The sequence below is a fragment of the Nymphaea colorata genome, chromosome 2 (genome assembly GCF_008831285.2).
Source record: "Nymphaea colorata isolate Beijing-Zhang1983 chromosome 2, ASM883128v2, whole genome shotgun sequence".
Taxonomy (NCBI): Eukaryota; Viridiplantae; Streptophyta; class Magnoliopsida; order Nymphaeales; family Nymphaeaceae; genus Nymphaea; species Nymphaea colorata.
Genome location: NC_045139.1, coordinates 29,819,053 through 29,841,223, shown reverse-complemented (window position 1 = coordinate 29,841,223; position 22,171 = coordinate 29,819,053). Strand labels below are relative to the sequence as shown.

At 39.7% G+C, this 22,171-nt stretch overlaps 3 protein-coding genes across 7 annotated transcripts; 1 reads left to right on the top strand and 2 right to left on the bottom strand.

Annotated features, from left to right (window-relative positions):
- The first annotated feature begins 7,591 nt into the window (after positions 1-7,591).
- LOC116249178 (uncharacterized protein At3g28850-like) lies at positions 7,592-10,356 on the top strand. The gene is made up of 2 exons (XM_031622356.2): positions 7,592-8,110; positions 8,346-10,356. Exon 2 carries the CDS (start codon positions 8,788-8,790, stop codon positions 10,072-10,074), a length of 1,287 nt encoding a protein of 428 aa, XP_031478216.1. The 5' UTR covers positions 7,592-8,110; positions 8,346-8,787; the 3' UTR covers positions 10,075-10,356.
- Positions 10,357-13,892: 3,536 nt separating this feature from the next.
- Positions 13,893-20,483, bottom strand: LOC116248605 (binding partner of ACD11 1-like). 5 transcript variants are annotated; one of them, XM_050076317.1, is made up of 8 exons: positions 19,952-20,285; positions 18,039-18,207; positions 17,765-17,840; positions 17,361-17,474; positions 16,013-16,451; positions 15,668-15,735; positions 15,459-15,572; positions 14,607-14,622 (listed from the first exon to the last, which is right to left on the bottom strand). In XM_050076317.1, the coding sequence occupies exons 2-6, from the start codon at positions 18,152-18,154 to the stop codon at positions 15,728-15,730; spliced, it is 753 nt and encodes a 250-aa protein (XP_049932274.1). In that variant the 5' UTR covers positions 18,155-18,207; positions 19,952-20,285; the 3' UTR covers positions 14,607-14,622; positions 15,459-15,572; positions 15,668-15,727. The 5 variants fall into 5 exon arrangements, with proteins under 5 accessions (XP_049932275.1, XP_031477348.1, XP_031477347.1 ...); XM_031621488.2 differs by lacking the exons at positions 15,668-15,735; positions 19,952-20,285 and adding an exon at positions 20,338-20,483 and having other exon boundaries at positions 14,603-14,622; XM_031621487.2 differs by lacking the exon at positions 15,668-15,735 and having other exon boundaries at positions 14,603-14,622; positions 19,952-20,287.
- On the bottom strand, positions 14,052-14,601 carry LOC116248607 (binding partner of ACD11 1-like). Its single transcript, XM_031621492.2, has one exon. It carries the CDS (start codon positions 14,599-14,601, stop codon positions 14,194-14,196), a length of 408 nt encoding a protein of 135 aa, XP_031477352.1. The 3' UTR covers positions 14,052-14,193.
- Positions 20,484-22,171: the final 1,688 nt, after the last annotated feature.

The window sequence follows — 22,171 nt, the reverse complement described above, 5'->3', positions numbered from 1 at the left end:
AGGTGTTAATAAAGTTGGGCAACAACAAGCATTTTAATAAAAGTTAAAAGTAGCCGTTTTTTAAAAGTTAATATGTCTCCATGTCTTACTAAAAGCGCAGTCACGTGCCCTCAGCCTTACGGGTTAGTACGTAGAGCTTGTCATCAGACACATCGTCCAATCAACTAAAGCCGTGTTTGTGGATTTGAGATCTGAGGTGATTTAAGATCTTGGGATTTTAAATTACTTAAATTACTATAAGAATCTGCGTTCATGCTTTTTAAATCCCAAGGTTTGGAGATAATCTTTTCTCCGGCTTCCCAGTTAAAGATGTGATCTCATCAGGCTCTTTAGCTACTCATTATAACTAGCAACTTGTGGATTAATTATTGATAGAATGGTGGTGCCCCACAACAAATTCAACCTCACATCTCCTACAAGTTTTAATAATAGGATGGGAGCCATTTCTCCCCAGCAGCCTTTGCATCGAAAAAACAAAGACATTGGGAATTGCACTCATAAATTGCAGTTACTTAATATGCAACATCCCTATATGTTTAAATGGGAGATTCTTAGGGTGTGTTTGATAGCTTTAGATTCATTGATCTCAACACTGTATATATCATGTGCTAAGCATGTTTCCTGTTCGATTCTTGTGGGCGTTTCTCTTTCTTGTGGCTGTTGCATTGGACTGACACGCCCCATTAATGTGGTACTTCTGCAGCAGCTGCTCTGGTTCAGCGCCGCCATGCACCGCTTTGCTTCCGCTCCTGGAACCGCCTCCTCCGCTGCACATTGCCCTCATATTTTAGTTTGTTGCATTGGACTGACACACCCCATTGCCGTTGTACTTCTGCAGGCACTACTGCCTGCAGCTTGAGAGGTTGCAGCTGCTCTGGTTCAACGCCACCATACACTGCTTTGCTTTCGCTCCTGGAACCCGCCTCCGTTGCACATTGCCCTCATATTTTAATTTGTTGAATAAATAAACAAGGGCCGAGCTTAGTGTGAGAGTGGGTCGGGACGTTACATGAACTAATTTAATGAAGCTCATAGAATATGAAGTGAAAGCAGGAAATCACTGATTGTCCAACTCTTATTATGGGAGGTCATGGGAATTACTGTTGAAGATGAGGAAGAGGGCGAGGAGCAGAAAGCCGAGAGGTCGGAAATGCTTCATTCTTCTTCTAATTCTGTACTGTACTCAAATCCCAAAAACCACCGAATTGATTATGCAAGATTGGGGAATTGAAGGCGGGCAAGAATAAAAGAGAAAAAATATCTGGAGATGCATTTTTCCATGCTTGCCTTTCGGGGAGAGAGAATCTTTATCTTTCAGCATTCACGCCTTGGCCGGTTTGCTAAGGATGGAATTGAATGTCCATCTCAACCGCAATTGGAAAAATCTTCGCCGTCTTCTCGAGTCGGCGAGCACGTCGACCTCCACCTCAGAGTTTGTGTGACGTTGCAGGTTTGGCAGCCATCGTATCATGTCAGTGACAAGCCACAGAAAAATAGAAAACCTTCTAGCTAGGCAACTTCACCATGCATGCACTAATATGGAGAAACTTCATTCACAAATCTTTGGGGTTTGGAATTCGAGGCAGCCGAAGTTTCATGGATTCAAGGAGCAGCATATGAAAATTTTCACTCAACATATGATTGGAGAACACCATAAGCAAAAACTTCAGCAATGGTTTGTATACAAACATAACCAACAGATAAACAACTAAAATTGTGGGACTATACGGCAACTGCCCACACAAGCTCACATATGACTCAGCCCTGGCATTAGCAAAACTACATACAAATTGGCATGGGCACTTGCCCACGCCAGCAACAAAATTTTTATTTATTTTTACATAAATTTTTTATAATTATTTATTTATTTATATATGTTGTGCCCTTCAAAAATGAAAATTTTTATAACAGTGTCCCATAACCAAAAAATTCTGACTCAACCACTGGCCCCTAGATACATTCTCGTTTCGGCTGTGGGGCTTTATATTGAGGATTGCATTTCTACTGTCGAGTTGAATTATATTGAGGATTGCATTTCTACTGTCCAGTTGAATGAAGCGATCGAAACTTAAATACCTACTATGTGTCTCCCTTGATATAATCTAAGCAAATTAGGTCTTACCGGACGGGAAGGTGCCTGAAACCAAGAAAAAAGAAAAATTGCCCCACATAATGTCTTTGTAAGGTGATATGTCATCGACACAATTAGGCTTTGGCATTTGACATGACATTTACCCCACTAGTGATGTGGGTAAATGTCAACATACAACAGGTCCTAGGGACAACGATATGCAAAAAAATGAGAAAATAAGTATGAATATCAACATACAAATATGCGGTTTGATTGGGCTCATGTGGGCAGTTGCCCACACTGGCTCTGCAACTGTGTGTTTGGTACATGAGGAATGGCTAGGTCTTTAATGGCAAGGTGGGTACCAATTTGGTTTGTGTTCTTTATCTTGTCTGGTCTTGTTCAGTTAAGCCTAGATAGAATGAACCTGTACTTCTGATTATCAACACAAGTCTGGACTGCATTAAGAGATGGACCCAACTGGGACCCAGGTCTCATCTTGGCTCAGATGAGTGAGAATCTGATTCATCCATGGGGCAGCAGAGGCCAAAAATTGAGCTCTTCCAATCAATGAGGAAAGAAGTGATTTGCTACCTCTCAAAAGGCAAGTTTTGCTGATATCTTGTGTCGCTAAAGATGTTCTTTCCTTACATACTTCCATATTTTTGTGCAAGTATTGGCTGGCATGTCCATCTTCATCTCCTATATGAGCGCTTCCCTTCATCCATGGCAATGCACACAGTTGGTTTGAGCCTTGAGACACTAGTTGGTGCACAAGGATGAAGAATCTCCGTGCTCTCGCCGTCGTGCTCCTCTCCCTCCTCGCCTTCTCATTTGGTAATTTTTGAGGATTTTCTGTCGAGTTGTTGTTTAAAAAAGTTTGAATTACTTGAAAAGTATTCTTGAGGTGCACCGGGACTGTTTCGGAACCTGGGTGATCTTAGAACCCGACGTGAAAAATGTACTTGGGCAGCACACCCAGTTAGGTCTTAGTTGTGTGGGTTAGCATTCCCGGCTGCACCCACTAGTTGGTCTAAGCTCAAAGAAGCTGATGCACATTCTATGAAGATTTTATTGCTTTAATTTAAAAAATATTTGGAAAAACCTTTTTTTTCGGAGAAATAATAATTAATTATGTTATATATATGAATTTTTTGCAGTAGCGAAGATGGTTCCTGGAGCGGAAGCGGGTCGATGCCTGGAGGTGCTGAGCCCGGACAGCTGCGACCTCTCTAGCTGCAGGCAGCAATGCTTGGAGCAGTACAATGGGAATGGCGTGTGTGAGCCCAATGGAAGTGGAGACAAATACAGATGTGCTTGCTTCTATAATTGTTGAATGTGTCAAAAGCAATCACCCTTTGCTTTAAACTGCAATAAGAACAAAGTTATGTGATGTTTTGCTAAAATTAATGAAATAATTCTGTGACTCTTTCTCTTTCTCTCTCTCTCTCTCTCAATACATTTTCGTGTATGAGATCGAAGAAGGCACCTAGTTATTAAATTATCCGGATATTGCGAGATACTAATTTTTCTCACTTTTAGCGGTTAAAGAATTTTGTTTTGCTCCCAATTAAGTGGACGCGCGTGTGGAATTTATGCAAAATAGTCGCGCCGCATGGTTCGGCGAGAACAGTCGCCCCGTGACAGAACTACTGAAAAGATTTAAAAAATACTAAAAAACTATAATATTGCAAAAACCAGTTTCACAAGTTAAACGAGTTAATGCTTATACGAGTTGAATGAGTTAATGCTTACACGAGATAACACCTAAATGAGTTAAATGGGTTAAACGAGTCGAGTTTGAGCTCGATTTTGTGTAGTCGAGTTGAGTTCAAGCTGACCAAGCTCCGGTTCGACTGCGCTCGTGTGCAGCCTTATTTGAAACGGCTAAATCGCAGGTTCACATTAGATAGACTCGAAGTCCGAGCCTGAGTGAGCGAGCCAGGTTGTTACAAATCTAAAGTAAGAGGAAAGAGGAAACTGCATGATTTTAGTAGGAGAACTTGATGTGGTTGGACCCATCTGTGGCACCAACTTACAGCGACATGCAAGTTTTTTTTTTTTTTTTAGAATATAATGAATAAGGAAAAATAGGAAAAGCTTGGTATAAAAAATCCCCAATTCAAACCAATAAGATGGGACCAAACTGATACCGACAACAATTGCTTCCTACCAGTTCTCCGCTTGTGGTTGTCCATGTCGGTGTTGACTTTCAGGTGTCGTCGTACTTCTCTAGCAAGGACCTGACCATTGACAACTACGCCTTGTTTCTGACCCCTGACTCACGCCCAAGGTTGAGTTTAGATAGATGGCATTGGTTAGATGGCTGAGTGACTATAGATAACCAAAATCATCGTTCACTCTCTCTTTCTATCTCTTCGAATAAAGGTAATTTAAGCCGATTCCTATACCCAAAAAACTCACTCTCTATTTCTATTCACACTGGCCTTGGGTCAAACATGGCTAATAAGTTTTATATTTAAAAAAAAAAATCGCTTAATCTGTTCCGCCTCTTTAGTCAAACTTGGCTAATGCGTCTGTCACATCACAGCAACCAGCCCAAACCGAGTCAACCATAGTTTTGTAAGATAGCAGCATGGTTCATGTGAAAGCAAAAAGGTTGACCAGACCCAATCTCGAGGTTTTTTTTTTTTTTTTTTGTAGGCTTTGCTGCGTCAAAATTTGATTGTAAATCAAATTCATAAGCAAATACACAAAGAATTGGCGCAATCGGGTCAAAATCGAGATTTTTTGTGACTTTAATCAAATTGGAATTTGTATTTTTTCAAATGTAAACTGTCAAAGCCAAAAAACAAAAAAAGGGAAATTGAAAATATGAAAAGTTGATAAAAACAATGAAATTAACTTGTACCAAAATTAACATGTAGCAGCTTCTTCAAAAGCAACCAAACAAGGCGCCGTGTTCATTGTTCCCTGCTTTGCAGCAAAATCTTGTGAATTTGCCAACGAAGCTCGTCGTTTGCGAACTGTGTCGAGCACGTTGGCTGTCCTGTCCACTTGAAAGGAGTTGTTTGCTTCGAGGGCTCCGCTTCTTTCATGGCGCTTTTGTTCTCGTAGCTACAGACTTACACCATTTTCTAACTAGTTGATTTTCAATTTATATATATATATATATATAGTAGACATAGTCAGCTTGTATTGGCTAATTAATTTCCTACTTTTATTTAAAAAATGGTTAAAAAATATTTTAACCATAATTTGAAATATCATTTTTCAAAATTTTTATTTAAAACAAGTAAAATTTCTTAAAACTTAGATATAATTTAAAAAAAAAAAAACAAATTGACGGGGCCCATGATTAATACATAAATCATATGCAAGAAGAGACTTGATTGTTAAAATTTTGATGTCCCCAAGAAGAATGCAAGGGTAGTAGCATTCTCCATGTATTTGGCGCATCATGGGATTCATTTTCTTCCGGTTGACTCGTCTATATGTGTTTTTAAATTAACGGAAGATTTATTTATTTTGGGGATGAAAGAAAGGTAAGTCCACCAACCACGGACAAAGAGTGTGGCAGATAATACGCATACATATTTTTTTGGGTGTTCAATGCAGACATTGACGTCTCATCTCCCTTATTCAAAACAAAATGAGGTATAATGTGTCTGGTGGATGCACATTTATCTTCTTGTCTGCTGGTTAACATGCCTATCCTTCCATTTAAAAGTTGCATTCACCAAAACCAAATACGACGACCAACATCAAACTCAAATCCAGATGATATATATATTGTTACTTTAGTTTTCCATAGTTACCAACTATCTAACTAGAACCATTCTATCCAACTCCAAATAAATGATGAGTATTTTGATCATCTAGTAGACTAGTACTAGTATATATAGTTTTTTCTCTTACGCATCTATATGCTTTGTCTTGATTACATGGCAAAGTCATTATATATATATGAAAATTAAAATAAACAGAGTACCAATAGTTTTTTTTCTTTTATATATATATATATATATATATATATATATATATAATTAAAAACTATCAAAAAATGCATTCCATTGCTAAAAAAAAACTGTGATTAAGCAATTGAGCCACACATATGAATATGAAAGCCACATGGGATGATGGAAGCCAGTTTTTTTTTTTTTTTTTGTCGGTTTGCAAACGTTATGCTGTAAATTTTAAGGGGACATTGAATTGAGCAGAAGTAATGTGGAATTGGTGAGGGAGACAGAGAAGCCCTCCAATAAAACCCCGCCTAGATGCAAATAAAACTCCTTTCTGTCATTGTCTTAAGAAATTACGTTGTCCATTAATATTCATTTAAATCCATGTTCACTATATGTCATCCGATGCGTTTTTTTCCCTTCGTCCTTTTGTTATCTAATCACGTGCCGATGTATTGAAACCGCATGGATTTGGATCAATTTGATTTAAAGACCCATCTCAGTTCATCTTGTTTTGATGGGATTTTGTATTCGATTTTTTTAATTTGGACTTTAAATTAATTATTTAATTTAACAAATAAAAAGTAATATTTTTTAACTTATTTAATCAGATTTTAACCGGCCTTGTGTATACATAGTATAGAGATTGAGAGTGAGTTAATGGTGACTCGAGTTAGTTATCCAGCGCTGTTTTATCAAATCAATGACGTTCATATAAAGTAGATGCATAGTTAAGAAAATAATAATAATAAAAAATATATATATTAAAACCAATAACAAAAATAATCGTCAATTTTTTTTTTATTTTTCTCCTATTTTTAGACTGTCCACATTAAAAAGCCAGTCAAATTAGTGGCTGTTCACAACTGCAAGACTTAAAAACATGAGGGCGTTTTTAGAATATCAGCATAATGCTTGGACATAAATTGATGCACGCGGGTGGAAGCAACTTTTATTGGTGCCGGCAAGCAAGAATATCAGACGTGCGACCGAAATATTTAACTTATTCCACGAAGCTACCTTTTTGTGGTTTATAAAATTCCAAAATTAACGTATCTTCTTCTTTACTGTAGCCACGGCGAAGGTCCGTTCGTCAAGCATCACGAGGCAAGCAGACGAAATTCCGCAGTTTAATAGAAAGTAACACCTTGTTTAAGAAGATTTATACATTAAAAATATATATAAATCATCAATCTGTTAGAAATTATAATCCACAAGTGTTTTCATAAAAATTATAAATTTATGGGAAAGTTACGAATTATAGTTCGTACTATTAGTTTCCCTTGGGGACTAGGGATCCATGGGTAAGAAACATATTTTTTTAAGAAGGGTAAAGCTAAGAATTTTTCATTAAAGAGCCGAACTATAGTTTCAAAAGTTTCACTAAAATTTATAAATGAAAACTTCAATTACATGTGAACTTATTCTACCATCGTAGGCATTTCATTTGAAATGTTATAACAAAAGTCGTGCCCCTTATGGTGAAATTCTAAGGTTTGAGGTTCGTTTGTGGGATTTGTCTTCAAAAGCAGAGGTAAACGGAAATTTTTGAAAACAAAACTTAAACCATGAACGTGCACCCAGGGAGAGGAGACGCGGCAGAGGAAATCATTTCTTCCTCTTGCTTTTGATTATCCGCTTCGTTCCGTTGAAGACGACGCGGCGGAGGAAGAGAGTTGGCGCCACTCCTCGTCTTCTTCTCTCTCTGAGTTGACGATTTCAAAAGAGGGGAAAAACCCCATTTGAAAAGAGACTGCGACGGCTAAAAGGAAGGGCTTCGTTCAACGAGGGACTCCTCCTACTTTTGACTCTTCTCTCTCTCTTTCTCTGTCACTTTCTCTCTGGAATCAGAAGATTGAGAGGAAAACGTCGTTTCTCTTGGTCGTTTCTTCGACATAAGGAAACGCGATTAGCGGAGTGCTTGGCATTAACGATGGAGTTACTGCTGCTGATGATGCAGTGACCGACGCTTCCATTGCCGGTCGATTACACGGCCACTGTTGTCGAGATCTTGTCCGACTCGGGCACCCGCAAACGTCGCCAGTGTTCACGTTGGGAGATTTCCTTTTCCGTGCTTGAAATCGCTTCTCCAGGAATTCGAATTTAGGATAACTCCGTAAGTCGGATTCTCTCTCTCCCCATCAAGCCTCTGCCCAATTTCGTTATTCGTATTTCGTGTTTCTTCTCAGTTCTGGTAAATTCGTCGATACCATTGATCGGTTTCATGATTTTTGTCGAGAATTTTGAATGGACTCAAAGTTATGGTGTTTTTTCTCTTGTTGATTAGCAGAATCGATTGATGTTTTCAGAGATTTTTCATCTCTTATTTTCGTTTTTTGGGGTCTGGCCAGGATCGCTGCTGAGCGTGGAATCGGATAGCTTCTGAGAGACAGAGGATGGCCTGTCTCCTGTAACTTCAGCGGGGAAATTTGCCGTCGACGGCTGGAAACGCATTTCTTCCGAGAGAGGGGAATGGTTGCTGTTCTACTTTACTTTTGTGGACGGCGAACGAGGTTCTGTGACGAGGAATGATTGTATGGCAATATAGAAGCCGGCGGGTTTCCCGGAATTTTTAGGATAGTAAATTGTGGATTTTCTGGCACCTACATCTCCCGTAAAACCAGGAATCCAGGGGAGCCGTCAGGTTTATTCCGAATCCCGATCCCTTCATCATTGGATTAGACCCTCTCTCTCTCTCGCTCTAGTTCACACGGGAATTCATTAGACCTATCGTCCCCAAGAAAGGAAATTAATTCGCAGCCATTTCTGTCTGCGTCTCCTCCGTCTCTATCGATGGGTTGTGCGAGTTCGAAAAGGTTTCGCCGCCATGGCAGCCCCAACTCCTCCTGGTACCCTCTCCCTCGCAGCCGCTCCCTGCCCGTCCACGACCTCCTTCGGAAGAATGATGATGGCTGCCACGTTGTTTCCCTCTCGTCCACCACGCTGGGCAGCCTCAAACTCGACGCCTTCGACGAGAAACTCTTCGCAGAGGCAAGGAAGGAAGCGGAGAGCGTCGAAGGAGACGATGGCGGTGGGCGCGACTCAAAGCGCGAAGAAAATCGCTCTCCGGCGGCCAAGGTGCTGGATTGGTCGACGGCCATGGAGACGGCGAACCGGCATCGGGCAGGCTCGAGGAAGTTCACGCCGACCGCAACGCCCCCCGGCGAGCCCGAGACTCTGGATGTGTGGGAGCTCATGGAGGGCCTCGAGGAGCATTCTCCGCTATACCTCCCCAGCTACCGCAATTCCACCGCCGCCCGCTCCTTCTCCTTCCACGCCGTCCTGCCCAAGCCGCCCTCAGCCGCCGGTTCCCCCGGATCGGTCTGGTTGCAGGTGGGAGACTCGGATCCTTCCGTGGTCCTCGACTTCGATCCGGATATCATCGACACGTTCCGTAAGGCTCTAAATCACCAACTCTCTCCTAAAACAAACCCGAGCCCCGCCGCTGCCGACGAACCGGCTGAGGAACCCGCAGAATCCGTCGGTTCACCAGATGAATCAGATAAAGAAGAGGAATCGGATAAATCAGAGTCAGAGAGCTTGAAGGCGAGCTCGCCGGCCGGCGAGCAGTTGGCGCGGAAGGCATCCCGCGTGGCCCCACTTAACGACTGTCCGCCACGCGGCGAGGATGGAGCAGTGGTTCTCTATGTGACGAGTCTCCGTGGCATACGAAAAACCTACGAGGACTGCCGTGCGGTGAGGCTGATACTAAGGGGACTGGGCGTGCTGGTGGACGAGAGGGACGTATCCATGCACTCCGGATACAAGGAGGAGCTCAGGACACTGCTCGGCGAACCGGGGCCGGGGCCGCTGCCGAGGCTCTTCATAGGTGGCCGGTATGTTGGCGGCGCCGACGAAGTCCGGCAATTGCACGACTCTGGGAAGCTGAGCGCAATGGTGGAGGGGCTGCCGCTGCGGGCGGTCGGCGGGTCGGCGTGCGAGGGTTGCGGTGACATAAGATTCGTGCCCTGCGAGACGTGTCATGGCAGCTGCAAGGTGTATGAGGAGGACAGGGACGAGTTCCTGAGGTGCCCGGACTGCAACGAGAACGGTATCGTGAGGTGCTCCCTATGCTGTTGATACTCATTAGAGCATTTCCTTTGTAATTTTTGGTTTGTGGGGATCCCTTACGTGGTATTCCTCTTTTTTTTTTTTTTTTTTTTCTTCTTAGTTTAAAGGGTAATGTTGTATGTGGAAACTGAAATGTGGGTGGTGGTGAAGCTTAGTTGGACTCTGTGTACAGAAGAAGAGTGTAGAGTTTGACAGAAGAAATTTGATGCTTGATTAAAAGCAGAAAATGGATAAAAGATTTGAATACACAACGAGAAGCATTGAATTGAATGAGAAAATTTTCCTTCATCTTATTCGTATTTCTTGTTGATAAACAGTAGGGGATGTGCCTATAATTCTCGTAGAGTTGAAAAAAATCGAGTGGATTGGGCTGCTCTGGTGCAAGTGGAGCATGGCAGTTGGGCCTACTTCATGACCAAATTTCTTGTAGTTGTTTTCCCATTCAAAACTTGAAAATTGAATCCTGCTAGGAACAGCGGTGGAATATCAGTTTGAACTTTTTAAGTGAAGATGTAACAACTCCAACTTGGTGTAAAGAGCAATGTGTTCCGTTTTGGTTGGCCTCTCTTGAAGAGGTAGGCGAGAGATTTGGCACTGTTTGTTTGGAATTTCATAGTGGTAGCATTCTCACAATCTTTAAAGGCTTTGTTTTCTTTACTCTAAGGAAGAGAGTGTGGAATTTCATAGTGGTAGAATTCTCACAATCTTTGAGGCTTTGTTTTCTTTACTCTTTAAGGAAGAGAGGTGGAGTAGGTAAATCTTAGTTTCCTTTTTTTTTTTTTTTTTTTTTGTGGGTGAGTTTGGATCACTTCTAGATGGTTTCATGTATGCATATGAACAAAACCACAGATTCCCTTTTTCCCTCTCTTGCATGTGAGTTGGACCAAATTTGAATATGGATTTTGTTGGGCAGGTAGTAAAAAGCAGGTTTGAGTTTTTGGTTAAAGGAAGAGCACTATACATTTGTCTGGTTTACTTGTTGCTGTATTATTGTGCCTGCCTAATCTCTTAGCCCATTTTTTGTAACATTTACGCCGAAAGAGCACTGTTCTGTGCCCATGTTGAAGTCATAAAGAAAAAAATACCTTTTTGGAGACCACCATTTCCAGAGAATGCTGGATCAATCAAGGAGGTCCTCGCTACAACTTTTTCCAAACGACAAAATAAAAAAACGCGGACTCCATTTCAAAGATGAAAACCATAAATGCACATCCCAACTAGGGGTGGCCATCGGCTCAGGATTTACTAAAAAAATATTGTATATATATATATCTATATACATAAAAATATTATAAAAAATTTTATGGGCTCGACCCGGTTTCTTCATTGTCTCTGAGACTGGCCCGACGCCCACTGTTAGATCCCAACACTTACCTTATCAGTTAGATTAATTTTCTTTTTGGTGAATAACTGAAGAAATAAGGCTGGGCATTGGGCATTGGGCTGTGGGCCAGGCCAGCCCGTGGCTCAACAAAGTGAGGCTTGGTGGGTCGTCCAAAGCATAAGCCGAACCTGTCGAGTCGAGTCGAGCCTGACTGTCAACTCAACTTTATACCTATGGGTATTACTTATATTTGAAACTTTTAATATTTTATATTTTAATATTTCAGAAACCATTGACGATATGTTGAGAGCTTTTAAGAGAATCATCGGTGACATATGAAGAGTTTCTAAAGATACCATCAACGACACATGAAAAGTTTCTAAGTAAGCCGATTGCTAATGTCATATGTCGAGGGAATATGTATATAGCAAAAAAAAAAAAAAAAAGGAGAGATGAGTTCTAACTTCTAAGTATATGGAGCCCTCCAATACCCAAGAATCAAAGAACCAGCTCAAACTCAGCCCATCACGGGCCGGTTTGAGTAAGTGGGCCCATTGCCCACCCTTAAACAGGAGTTGTCTAATGACCCATCTTTTTCCACCACATTTTTTCAGCATGAATCTATCAAATTCATCAGGTAGACTATCCAAATCCAAACCGTTTACATCTATAGTTCACTTGGAGCCCGGGTTTTCAGTTATGAACCTTGGATCTTGGACCAATGATCTTTGAAGTCCCATCTATTTGATTGGCCAGGGGATGTCTGGTTATTTGAACTTCTTTTCTAGATCTGAGATCCTTCAGTTCCTGATCTATTGCATTGAAGGCTTGGAGCCAGAAAATTCTGGCTAAGGAGAATTAAGTAAATGAAAAAAATTACTCAAAAAATATGGATATAAAATTAAGAAAATTTTTGGGTTCGTGTGGGCAATTGCCCACATGCAGCCCACACTTGCTTCCACCCCTAGCACCGGTGTATTTCTAAGCCATATCAGACCATGGGGAGTTGAATCCGCAATCAAACATCTCCTAAATGGAGTCCCCAACTTTTCTTGAGATCCCCAAATTGCCGTTATCGGAAAATAGCTATTTTAGGTTTGAATTCTTGCGTTTTAAAAAAACCTTGCAAAAAGCTCAAGTTTATGCTGGCACAATGAAAAAGACAGCTTTTCTGTTTTCCTTTCCCTTTTTCTTTTCTTGCTGATCTCTAAAGTTCTATTTTCATTGGAGTTTTGCCCAGGTGTGATGGGCAATATCTGGTTGGGTGTTTCATGTGCCATTATTACTGCTGCTCAAATTTGTGGGTTCATGTCCTTTTCAATGCTTGGAAAAGCAAGCACAGGTTTTCTTTGTAGGTCACTTGTCACAGGCAGGTCGCCACCCCCTTCACCTTGTCGAGTTGTCCAGCCATGGAAGCCTTTTTCTTGTTTGTTAGTGTACTGTTGTTACTGACCAGATATGTGATTCATGTTGCTGAGGGATTCGAGCAGCAGATGACTTGATCTCGATTTAGTCGCAGGGTGGGATTTCTTTTTACATTTGTGTCGATTCCATTATGAAACTACGATACCAATTTTGTTAGAAATTCGTGTGTGTAACAAGAAACTCAATTGTGAGGGTGTCGACAACCCCAATGCAGAGATTTCAACATCCACATTGGGAGTCCACTGCAAGGATCCAAGGGAAAACTGGACGACGCCGCAGTAAATATTCAAGACGATCGGTAGAAATGGAAACCATAGCACATACTCGAGACGATTCGATTCAGTTTGAGGATGAATTTTCAAGAGCCATCTATTGGAGAAAACAGTTGTCTGAAAGTAAAAGCTTATAAATCAGGATTTCTGCGGATCTTAGATCGTTAATGCTTAATATCGAAGAAAAATTCCATTTAATGGGAAATCTCATGCTTTTAATTTAACCCTCATATGGGCAACAATTTCTTTCTGACGACTCCCAAATTCGGATGTCAAGTTAAAGGTTCGATTCAGAAAGGTGAGGTTTTGAAGTTCCCATAATCTCCATAAAAGAATTTCTTGAGAAAAAAGTAAAAGTAAACCTTACAGAATCCAAAGAAGGTTTTACCTCCAATAAACTTCAAAATTTCTGAATTAAAGAATAAAGAGGGACCTTTTTTGACAGCTGTTGGCAAACCAGGAGGGCGACTTGTGTGTTAAGGCATTCCACCTACAATGGTGAAATGTTCTAACAAATAACCTGCTTCGAGCAAACAGGTGACTTGTGACAGAAATTGAGAAGCTTGAGGTTGCTTTGAAAATCCAAGAAACAGGATGCCACTGAGTGAAACTTCCCTAAGCTCGCATTCAAACTGGTGAATCATTGCAGAGTTTAGAGACCATGTCACCTGGTGGATTACCCCCTTGAGAGGCAGCTCCATGATAGTCATCAGATTAAACTATACAAACAGGTACCTAGACAGTTTAAATTCGACTATTTAAACTATTGAAACCACATCCGAACTGTTCATATCCTAGATGCACAGCAGCGCAGCAATATTCAGAAGCCTGCTTAACCCCCTGTTTTTTGTTTAAAAATAGAATCAAAGCAAGCTACTAACAGCAAAATGCAGCTAAAAATCCGGGAAGATTATTCATATTATCAATTGGCATCTGAAAAGGAAAAGAAAAACAGACATAAGAACTAGTTAAAATTTTGGAAGCCTCATTACTATTATCATTAATTACATTACAGAAAAGAACTGTCCTTGCTTAACCAAGCAGAAAGAAGGCCAGCTTAGATTGCCAATTCGTACAGTACAGTCGAGCATAAAAAGTTTCCATAGTTCACTTCTTACTGGAATGACTTCCCAGTTCAGCTGCAGCTTTAGAAGCCCGGGCAAGAGCATCAGACACCCAAAGAGCGCCAGCAGAGAAGTAGCTGCTCTTAACAAAGGCATTGGTTGCAGCTGCCACACCCCTGCCTGTAGCTGCCAATGCTGTGCCAGTAATTCCAGAGACATTGTACCTCTTATCCACTGATTTGAGCGTATCAACTCCTGCATTGATCCTGCCAGTGAGCCCAATTCTCTTGCTCAATTCACAAACCTTCGCAGCAGCTGCGGCAGACACTTTATGGGATTCATCAAACTCTCTCGCCTTGGCTAATGCATCCTTGCCTAGGATGTATCCTTTGGCTAACATGGTTTTAACTACTTCTTGTGCCATTGTTACAGCTTCCGTTGGAGTAGCCATGAAGTGTCACTCTTGTGTGGCCTAGTTAGGCAACAGACAAGTTCAGAAATGCTACAATCGTACTCCATGAATTCATCGAATAGATAATAAAATCAAAGCAACAGTCACAGGTCTTTAAACGTGGCCCATGCTCAAGAGTACCATAGCATTTTTTTTTTTTGGCATTGACATTTATACCACTTGTTCCTTCCTTTATGATGCATTATCCTGAAGGGAACTCCATATTACATAAATAAGAATGTCCCACTCAGATAATTTTATGAACAGCATCTCCTGCTACGAGCATCTTAGCTGATGCAGATGTACCACATGAGAACAGTGTAATTAACTAAAAAGTCATTGTAATCCAACATCCTGAAACAATAGGTTTCCTAACATGAAACCTCCTGAAGGCAAAAGGTTGTAGAGACATATTTCTTGTCATGTTAACAAGTCGTATGCCCAATATAAATTCTGGGCTTTGGGCATAATTCATCCTCAGTTGCTCAGTAATATGATACATGAAAAAGTCCAATAATTTAGAAGTTTCCCCACAATTTCAGAGTTGTGTACAACATACAGTTTGCTATCTAACCTTCTAAATAAGGTAGTCAAATACTGATAGACACGTCTAGTGGGTTTCTCTACATAACAGAAAATCAAGTTGAATGGGAAGACTATAAAGGCTTATCTCTAAGTGCCCCGAGAACCAACAAGCTGCATCAGAATAGTAAACATGATGTGAAATAATAGACAAATGATGTTAAATAAGACACATATTTGAGGTTCTAGTTATCAGCACTCACAATCCCAGGGTATTTTCAGTTTTCTTGATAGTTGCATGAAAAGAATGAAATACGTTGAATATACAAAAGTACCTTCGAAAATGTGTCTCCATCATGACTCCACGAATAGCCACCCCACAGACTATAAGAGTCATCATAATCACCCCAACGGGCAATGCACACTTTCTGATCTAGGATTGTAGCACCCTGAAAGTATTCACATTTAACTCATTTGTAGACCATAGGAGAAAATGAAAGGAAGAAAATTGGCTCAAGTAGTTTCTAACATGCAGCTTTCTTACATTCCTGAATATCAGGTAAATCGTGCAATTACAGCAGCGCAGCAATATTCAGAAGCCTGCTTAACCCCCTGTTTTTTGTTTAAAAATAGAATCAAAGCAAGCTACTAACAGCAAAATGCAGCTAAAGATCCGGGAAGATGATTCATATTATCAATTGGTATCCGAAAAGGAAAAGAAAAACAGACATAAGAACTAGTTAAATTTTGGAAGCCTCATTACTATTATCATTAGTTACATTACAGAAAGGAACTGTCCTTGCTTAACCAAGCAGAAAGAAGGCCAGCTTGTATTGCCAATTCTCACAGTACAGTCGAGCATAAAAAGTTTCAATAGTTCACTTCTTACTGGAATGACTTCCCAGTTCAGCTGCAGCCTTAGAAGCACGGGCAAGAGCATCAGACACCCAAAGAGCACTAGCAGAGAAGTAGCTGCTCTTAACAACGGCGTTGGTTGCAGCTGCCACACCCCTTCCTGTAGCTGCCACACCCCTGCCTGTAACTGCCAATGCTGTGCTAGTAATTCCAGAGACATTGTACCTCTCGTCCACTGATTTGAGCGTATCAACTCCTGCATTGATCCGGTCAGTGAGCCCAATTCTCTTGCTCAATTCACAAACCTTCGCAGCAGCTGCGGCAGACACTTTATGGGATTCATCAAACTCTCTCGCCTTGGCCAATGCATCCTTGCCTAGGATGTATCCTTTGGCTAACATGGTTTTAACTACTTCTTGTGCCATTGTTACAGCTTCCGTTGGAGTGGCCACGAAGTGGCTCTCTTGTGTGGCCTAGTTAGGCAACAGACAAGTTCAGAAGATGCTATAATCGTACTCCATGAATTTATCCAATACATAATAAAATCAAAGCAACAGTCAAAAGTCTTTAAACGTGGCCCATGGTCAAGAGTAACATAGCATTTTTTTTTTTGGCATTGATATTTATACCACTTATTCCTTCCTTTATGATGCATTATCCTGAAGGAAACTCCATATTACATAAATAACAATGTCCCACTCAGATAATTTTATGAACAGCATCTCCTGCTATGAGCATCTCAGCTGATGCAGATGTACTACAATGAGAACAGTGTAATTAACTAAAAAAATCATTGTAATCCAACATCCTGAAACAATAGGTTTCCTAACATGAAACCTCCTGAAGGCAAAGTTGTAAAGACATATTTCTTGTCACGTTAACAAGTCCTATGCCCAATATAAATTCTGGGCTTTGGGCATCATTCATCCTTAGTTGCTCAGAAATACGAAACTTAAAAAAGTCCAATAATTTAGAAGTTTCCCCAGCATTTCAGAGTTATGTACAACATACAGTTTGGACATTCTCCATTTCAAAAGTTGGTACGCTGCCATTCTTGGATATGTTTTAAACAAGAACATGTACAATTAAGCTATCTAACCTTCTAAATAAGGTAGTCAAATACTGATAGACACGTCTAGTGGGTTTCTCTACATAACAGAAAATCAAGTTGAATGGGAAGACTATAAAGGCTTATCTCTAAGTGCCCCGAGAACCAACAAGCTGCATCAGAATAGTAAACATGATGTGAAATAATAGACAAATGATGTTAAATAAGACACATATTTGAGGTTCTAGTTATCAGCACTCACAATCCCAGGGTATTTTCAGTTTTCTTGATAGTTGCATGAAAAGAATGAAATACGTTGAATATACAAAAGTACCTTCGAAATTGTGTCTCCATCATGACTCCACGAATAGCCACCCCACAGACTATAAGAGTCATCATAATCACCCCAACGGGCAATGCACACTTTCTGATCTAGGATTGTAGCACCCTGAAAGTATTCACATTTAACTCATTTGTAGACCATAGGAGAAAATGAAAGGAAGAAAATTGGCTCAAGTAGTTTCTAACATGCAGCTTTCTTACATTCCTGAATATCTGGTAAATCGTGCAATTACAGGTTCAAATGGAATAGACCTAAATCATTAACAAGTAATGTTATAACTTACAAAATCACATATTAAGATTTTAACTTTCTTATGTGTTGGGATTTCAAGCACATAAACTGTGACAACAATTTTCAACTTCACAATTCAGTACCCTAACACAAATAAAACTCACACTTAGCAGGACTGCCATCTCCATGGCATGAAAGTCTTCAAAGGTGACATAACCGGTAGTTGCAAGCTCTCCATGCCTGTCAAAGTGAAAACCAAAATAATCCAGTGAAATACAAAATAATCCAACGACAAGCATCCACTTAGATCAAAAAGATAATATATAAGTTAGACACAACATAACAAGCATAAATGCAGCCATGAGCACTTCTATTTAACAACACACACACACACACACAGAGAGAGAGAGAGAGAGAGAGACAAAAGGATTCCAAGACCTGATGATCTCAACATGTTCAATTTTACCACACAAAGCGAAGAAATCATAAAGATCCTTTTCTGTCGCTTCAGGGGACAGATTAGTGACTTCTACTGCAAAAATATGTGAACTCATCCTGCTGTAGCGACAGGGAATTATTGGTACAAGCCTCAGTTCAGCAGATATAACTGTTCAAAGAAAAGAAAACAGAGTTGTTAGCTCCATTATAGAAGGAAAGAACAACGAAAATAAAAGGACAAAGAAAGAATCTCTGTTTATAATGTTCAGAAAGTTTATGCTTCACATCCTAAGATTTTGGGATTCCAAGCTGGAATCTAAGATGTTCAACCAAACTGCAAATGTTGATGAACAGAAAACTGAGTAACATTTTAGACCAGACTACCTGATTCACTTCAATTTTGGACTCCCAATGAAAACATTGATGCTCATGGGATAAAGTTTACAAAATTGTTGATTAAAGGAGCTGATGGAAGCTTCAAGATACAGGACAAAAATATGCATCACAAAATGTGCTATTCACGTCATATGATCATTTACTAGGACAAATTTGAGGAGAAAACTGAAGAATCATCATTCATAATACATATGATGATGAACTTTTGGATGATCGATGTCACTCGCAAGTCATAACAAGCTCAAACTATAGATAAACATAGAGTTTAGTCCATATTTTACTTGGAATGGTAACCATGCTATTGCACATTTATTCTGTCACCATCCAGGGAAGCTTAAAGATGTACCAAGAAACATGAGGAACGATGGGTGAACTAACATGTGCCGAGTTATTGTACTGCTTCTCAGTCTTTAAACTTTTATTCCCTACAACCACCATTAATGTGCCACAAAAGTGATCTAATGTCCTACTTGCCAAGTCAATAAATGGTTACAGTTGCATTCCAATACCCTAAACATCAAAATGCAAAACAAAGATACTGTTTTACATCACAAGACAAAATTGGGCATGTTCTGCACAAAATAAAAATTATACAAAATGCAAAACAAAGATACTGTTTTACATCACAAGACAAAATTGGGCATATTCTGCACAAAATAAAAATTATTTTAGGAAGTCCAATTTCACAACAAACAACATAAATTAGCGATACAAAAATTTGTATAGACTTGTTCTTGTGTTACATGGAGACAGCTGCAGATAGGGGATTCAGCAATTATTATGGAAGAAGGGCACAGATCTGGAAGTAAAAATGGAGACCCCATTTGGCAGAATTGTGGTCCTACCCAGAATATGGTACCGTTGAAAATAGGAGATTAAGTTTCTCTCTCTCCTTAGGAGGTTTCGTGGTATGGCACCCACATGCTTTGTCCTGTAAGTGCGTGTATTTAGAGGCTTTGCTTATACACAGGGTCTGTTGCCTTTTGATGGACCTTGCAGTTCCAGTTATGACCTCTATCTGTTTTTTAATTAAACTTGTGAAGGTTGATATTACATAAAGGTTTCTGAAAATTCTAAAAACTAAAAACTTAATAGCCCACAATGCACAATACGCTTTCGAGTGATTTGGGCAGGAACCGCAGTAACTTCCCCAACCTTGTAAAAAAGGGAGAAAATTGAATAGAAAAAAATAACCCCTTCGAATTGGTTCTGCCACGAATTATAAAACCAGTGATTCTAGTCAGTATTCTCTCTCTATCTCCCTCTCTCTCGATTAATCTGCTCATAGAGTACAGGCTACTGACGCAAAAGAATTCACAGGGAAAGAACTGCGAACAGAAAAGCAGGGGAATCCTGAAACACCAACACATTGAAGGTGGGCACTTAGCCCAACCATTGGTAATAAAGAATCAAGGCCAATTTTCATGAGCACGAAGGACCCAAACGAGAAGAAAACGGAACGGAGATTCTGCACACAAGAAATGGAAGAAAACGACCAAGAAATATATCCTCCTTACCTCTTGAAGACTCCCCACTCAGAGAGAAAGCGTTTCCCTTCGTAGATAGATTGCCCGAACGCGTCCACTGATAAAACTTGCGCGCAAGTGACGATTGACTAGTTTAATGAATTAGGTTGGAGCAAGAACTACTAAGATGTACTGTGCAGACATTTTCGGTAAATTTCAATGTGGTATTGGAAGTTTTGTACGTATAAGCAGATGCGAACATCGGTTAATTTTGCAAGGAATATCTACGTGAAAGCAGAATATCGTTACTATCCTGAAATAACTTTCCTTTACCAAAACCTTACCGATAAGAATTCGATGGCAGGTAATGACTGTGTTTCATTAAAATGGAGTTTAGGTGCGATTGGTATAACTACTAATTCGTATAAGAGGAGAACCTTCTTTTCAATTGGATGAGTAACTGGTCTAATCAAGCCCACTGCCCACCAAAAGATTCTCATCACGTCACTTCGCTCTACCAGAGTTTTCTCCTACTGTTTGTTGTCTCTCGAGGACATGTTGTCGCTGCTCGCATGGCCTTCCCCCTCGGGAAAGAAGAGGCTTGTTAGTTCCTCATAACAAAGCTCTAGAAACATGCATTTCTAAGAACAATTGTTCCTGTTACCAAACGCCAATTTACATCTCAATTTTAATTTGAAGGTGATTTGAGATATCAAAATCTTGGATATATGAATTGTAACAAGGATCATAGCACATTTTTTATTGCATGGAACATCGTGTTCTTGGAATGTGATGACTACCCAGTACCCAGCGCAAAGGCCATATGCCCTGCACAAACATCGAACATGAAAAAGGTGCTTTTAGATTTAACGTACTTAGAATTCCACTTCCACCTAGTAGATGAAGTCGGTGTTAAGCGACGGAAAGTCCGTCATAAACTTAGACATAAGCTTCGAGGGGTTGAATACAAGATCAAATTAGTAAGGCATATGATATTAATACAAATAATGAAAAATATGAAAAATAATTAAGGTGATAATATATAAGTAAAGGACAATATTAAAGCACCTTAACAAATGCATAAAACAAGAACACAATGCGATTCAATTTAAGAGAGAGAGAGAGAGAGGAAAAGCTAGATTGACTTTCCATGGCTTATATTTGATGGCATATCATAAGTTTAGCAGAGAGATTCCTGGAGAAAAAGAGAATGAGGGATAGGAGCTGACAAAATAAGAATTCATTAAACAAAAATTAAGCGACGAGTAGTCTCGAAGGAAACAAAAAGGCGACAAAAAACAAAGAAAACAAAGTAAGCAAAGAAACATATAAGAAGGAAGAGAGAAGGGAGAAAAGAGAGTGAGAGATAGGAGGGAAGGGTGCGAACAACGTAAAGAGAGAGTGATGGAGAAATATTATTGCTGTGTTTCTTACTGTCGAATTACTATGTTTTTACGTTTCTTCATTAAACATGAAAATGAATTTTCTGGCTTCCAAACAATAATTTCGTTTACCAATACAAACTAAAATATTTAAAATTGAACCTAAATCCAAAAGTTCCCATCTAAATGTATTTTCATAAGATGCAACATTTGGCGAAATTGAGTTATTAGCTACATCTCCAGCTCATGACATCCCTCTTCCTTGGGAACATGCAAAAATTGACAATTCAAAGAGTCAGTGTCACTAGAGAGCAGGTTATTTGTTATAGTTTTTAATAAGAAAAACCATATATTATGAGTTGGAAATGATTAAAATGCTCTTTTTAGTTAAACAAAAAACCCTTTCTCTATAATGGCAAAAGGAGAGCTCGAAATTTTCCCCTATAAAATTATTAAAATGCCCCTTTGGGAAATATGCCTTCCATGTTAGTTGCATAACATGGACACTGCTCTTTTATAATAAAGAAAGGAGAGAACTAACTAAGATTTTACAAATAAATATTTTGAAGGAAAAGTACTTTTTTGTAAATATTATAGTGAAATTTTTGAAATTAGGAGTTTGACATCCAAATACATTTTCAAACAGGATTTGTGGATCATCTATCCAAACATATCTTAATAATGTGTCATCATGTAATATGCAAAGATCAAAATCTTATACCCTTCTCACCGAAAAAGCTTTAGATAAAAATGCAAGTGAACATTTTCTTGATACACTTTCAAGCTACCTTTGTTGGGTAGCACTTTTTTCTTCTTTCTCTTTTATTCTCGCCTTTTGACTCAAGAGTGCATTTGCTTGTTGAAGAAGAAAATGCACTCTTAGTTTAGA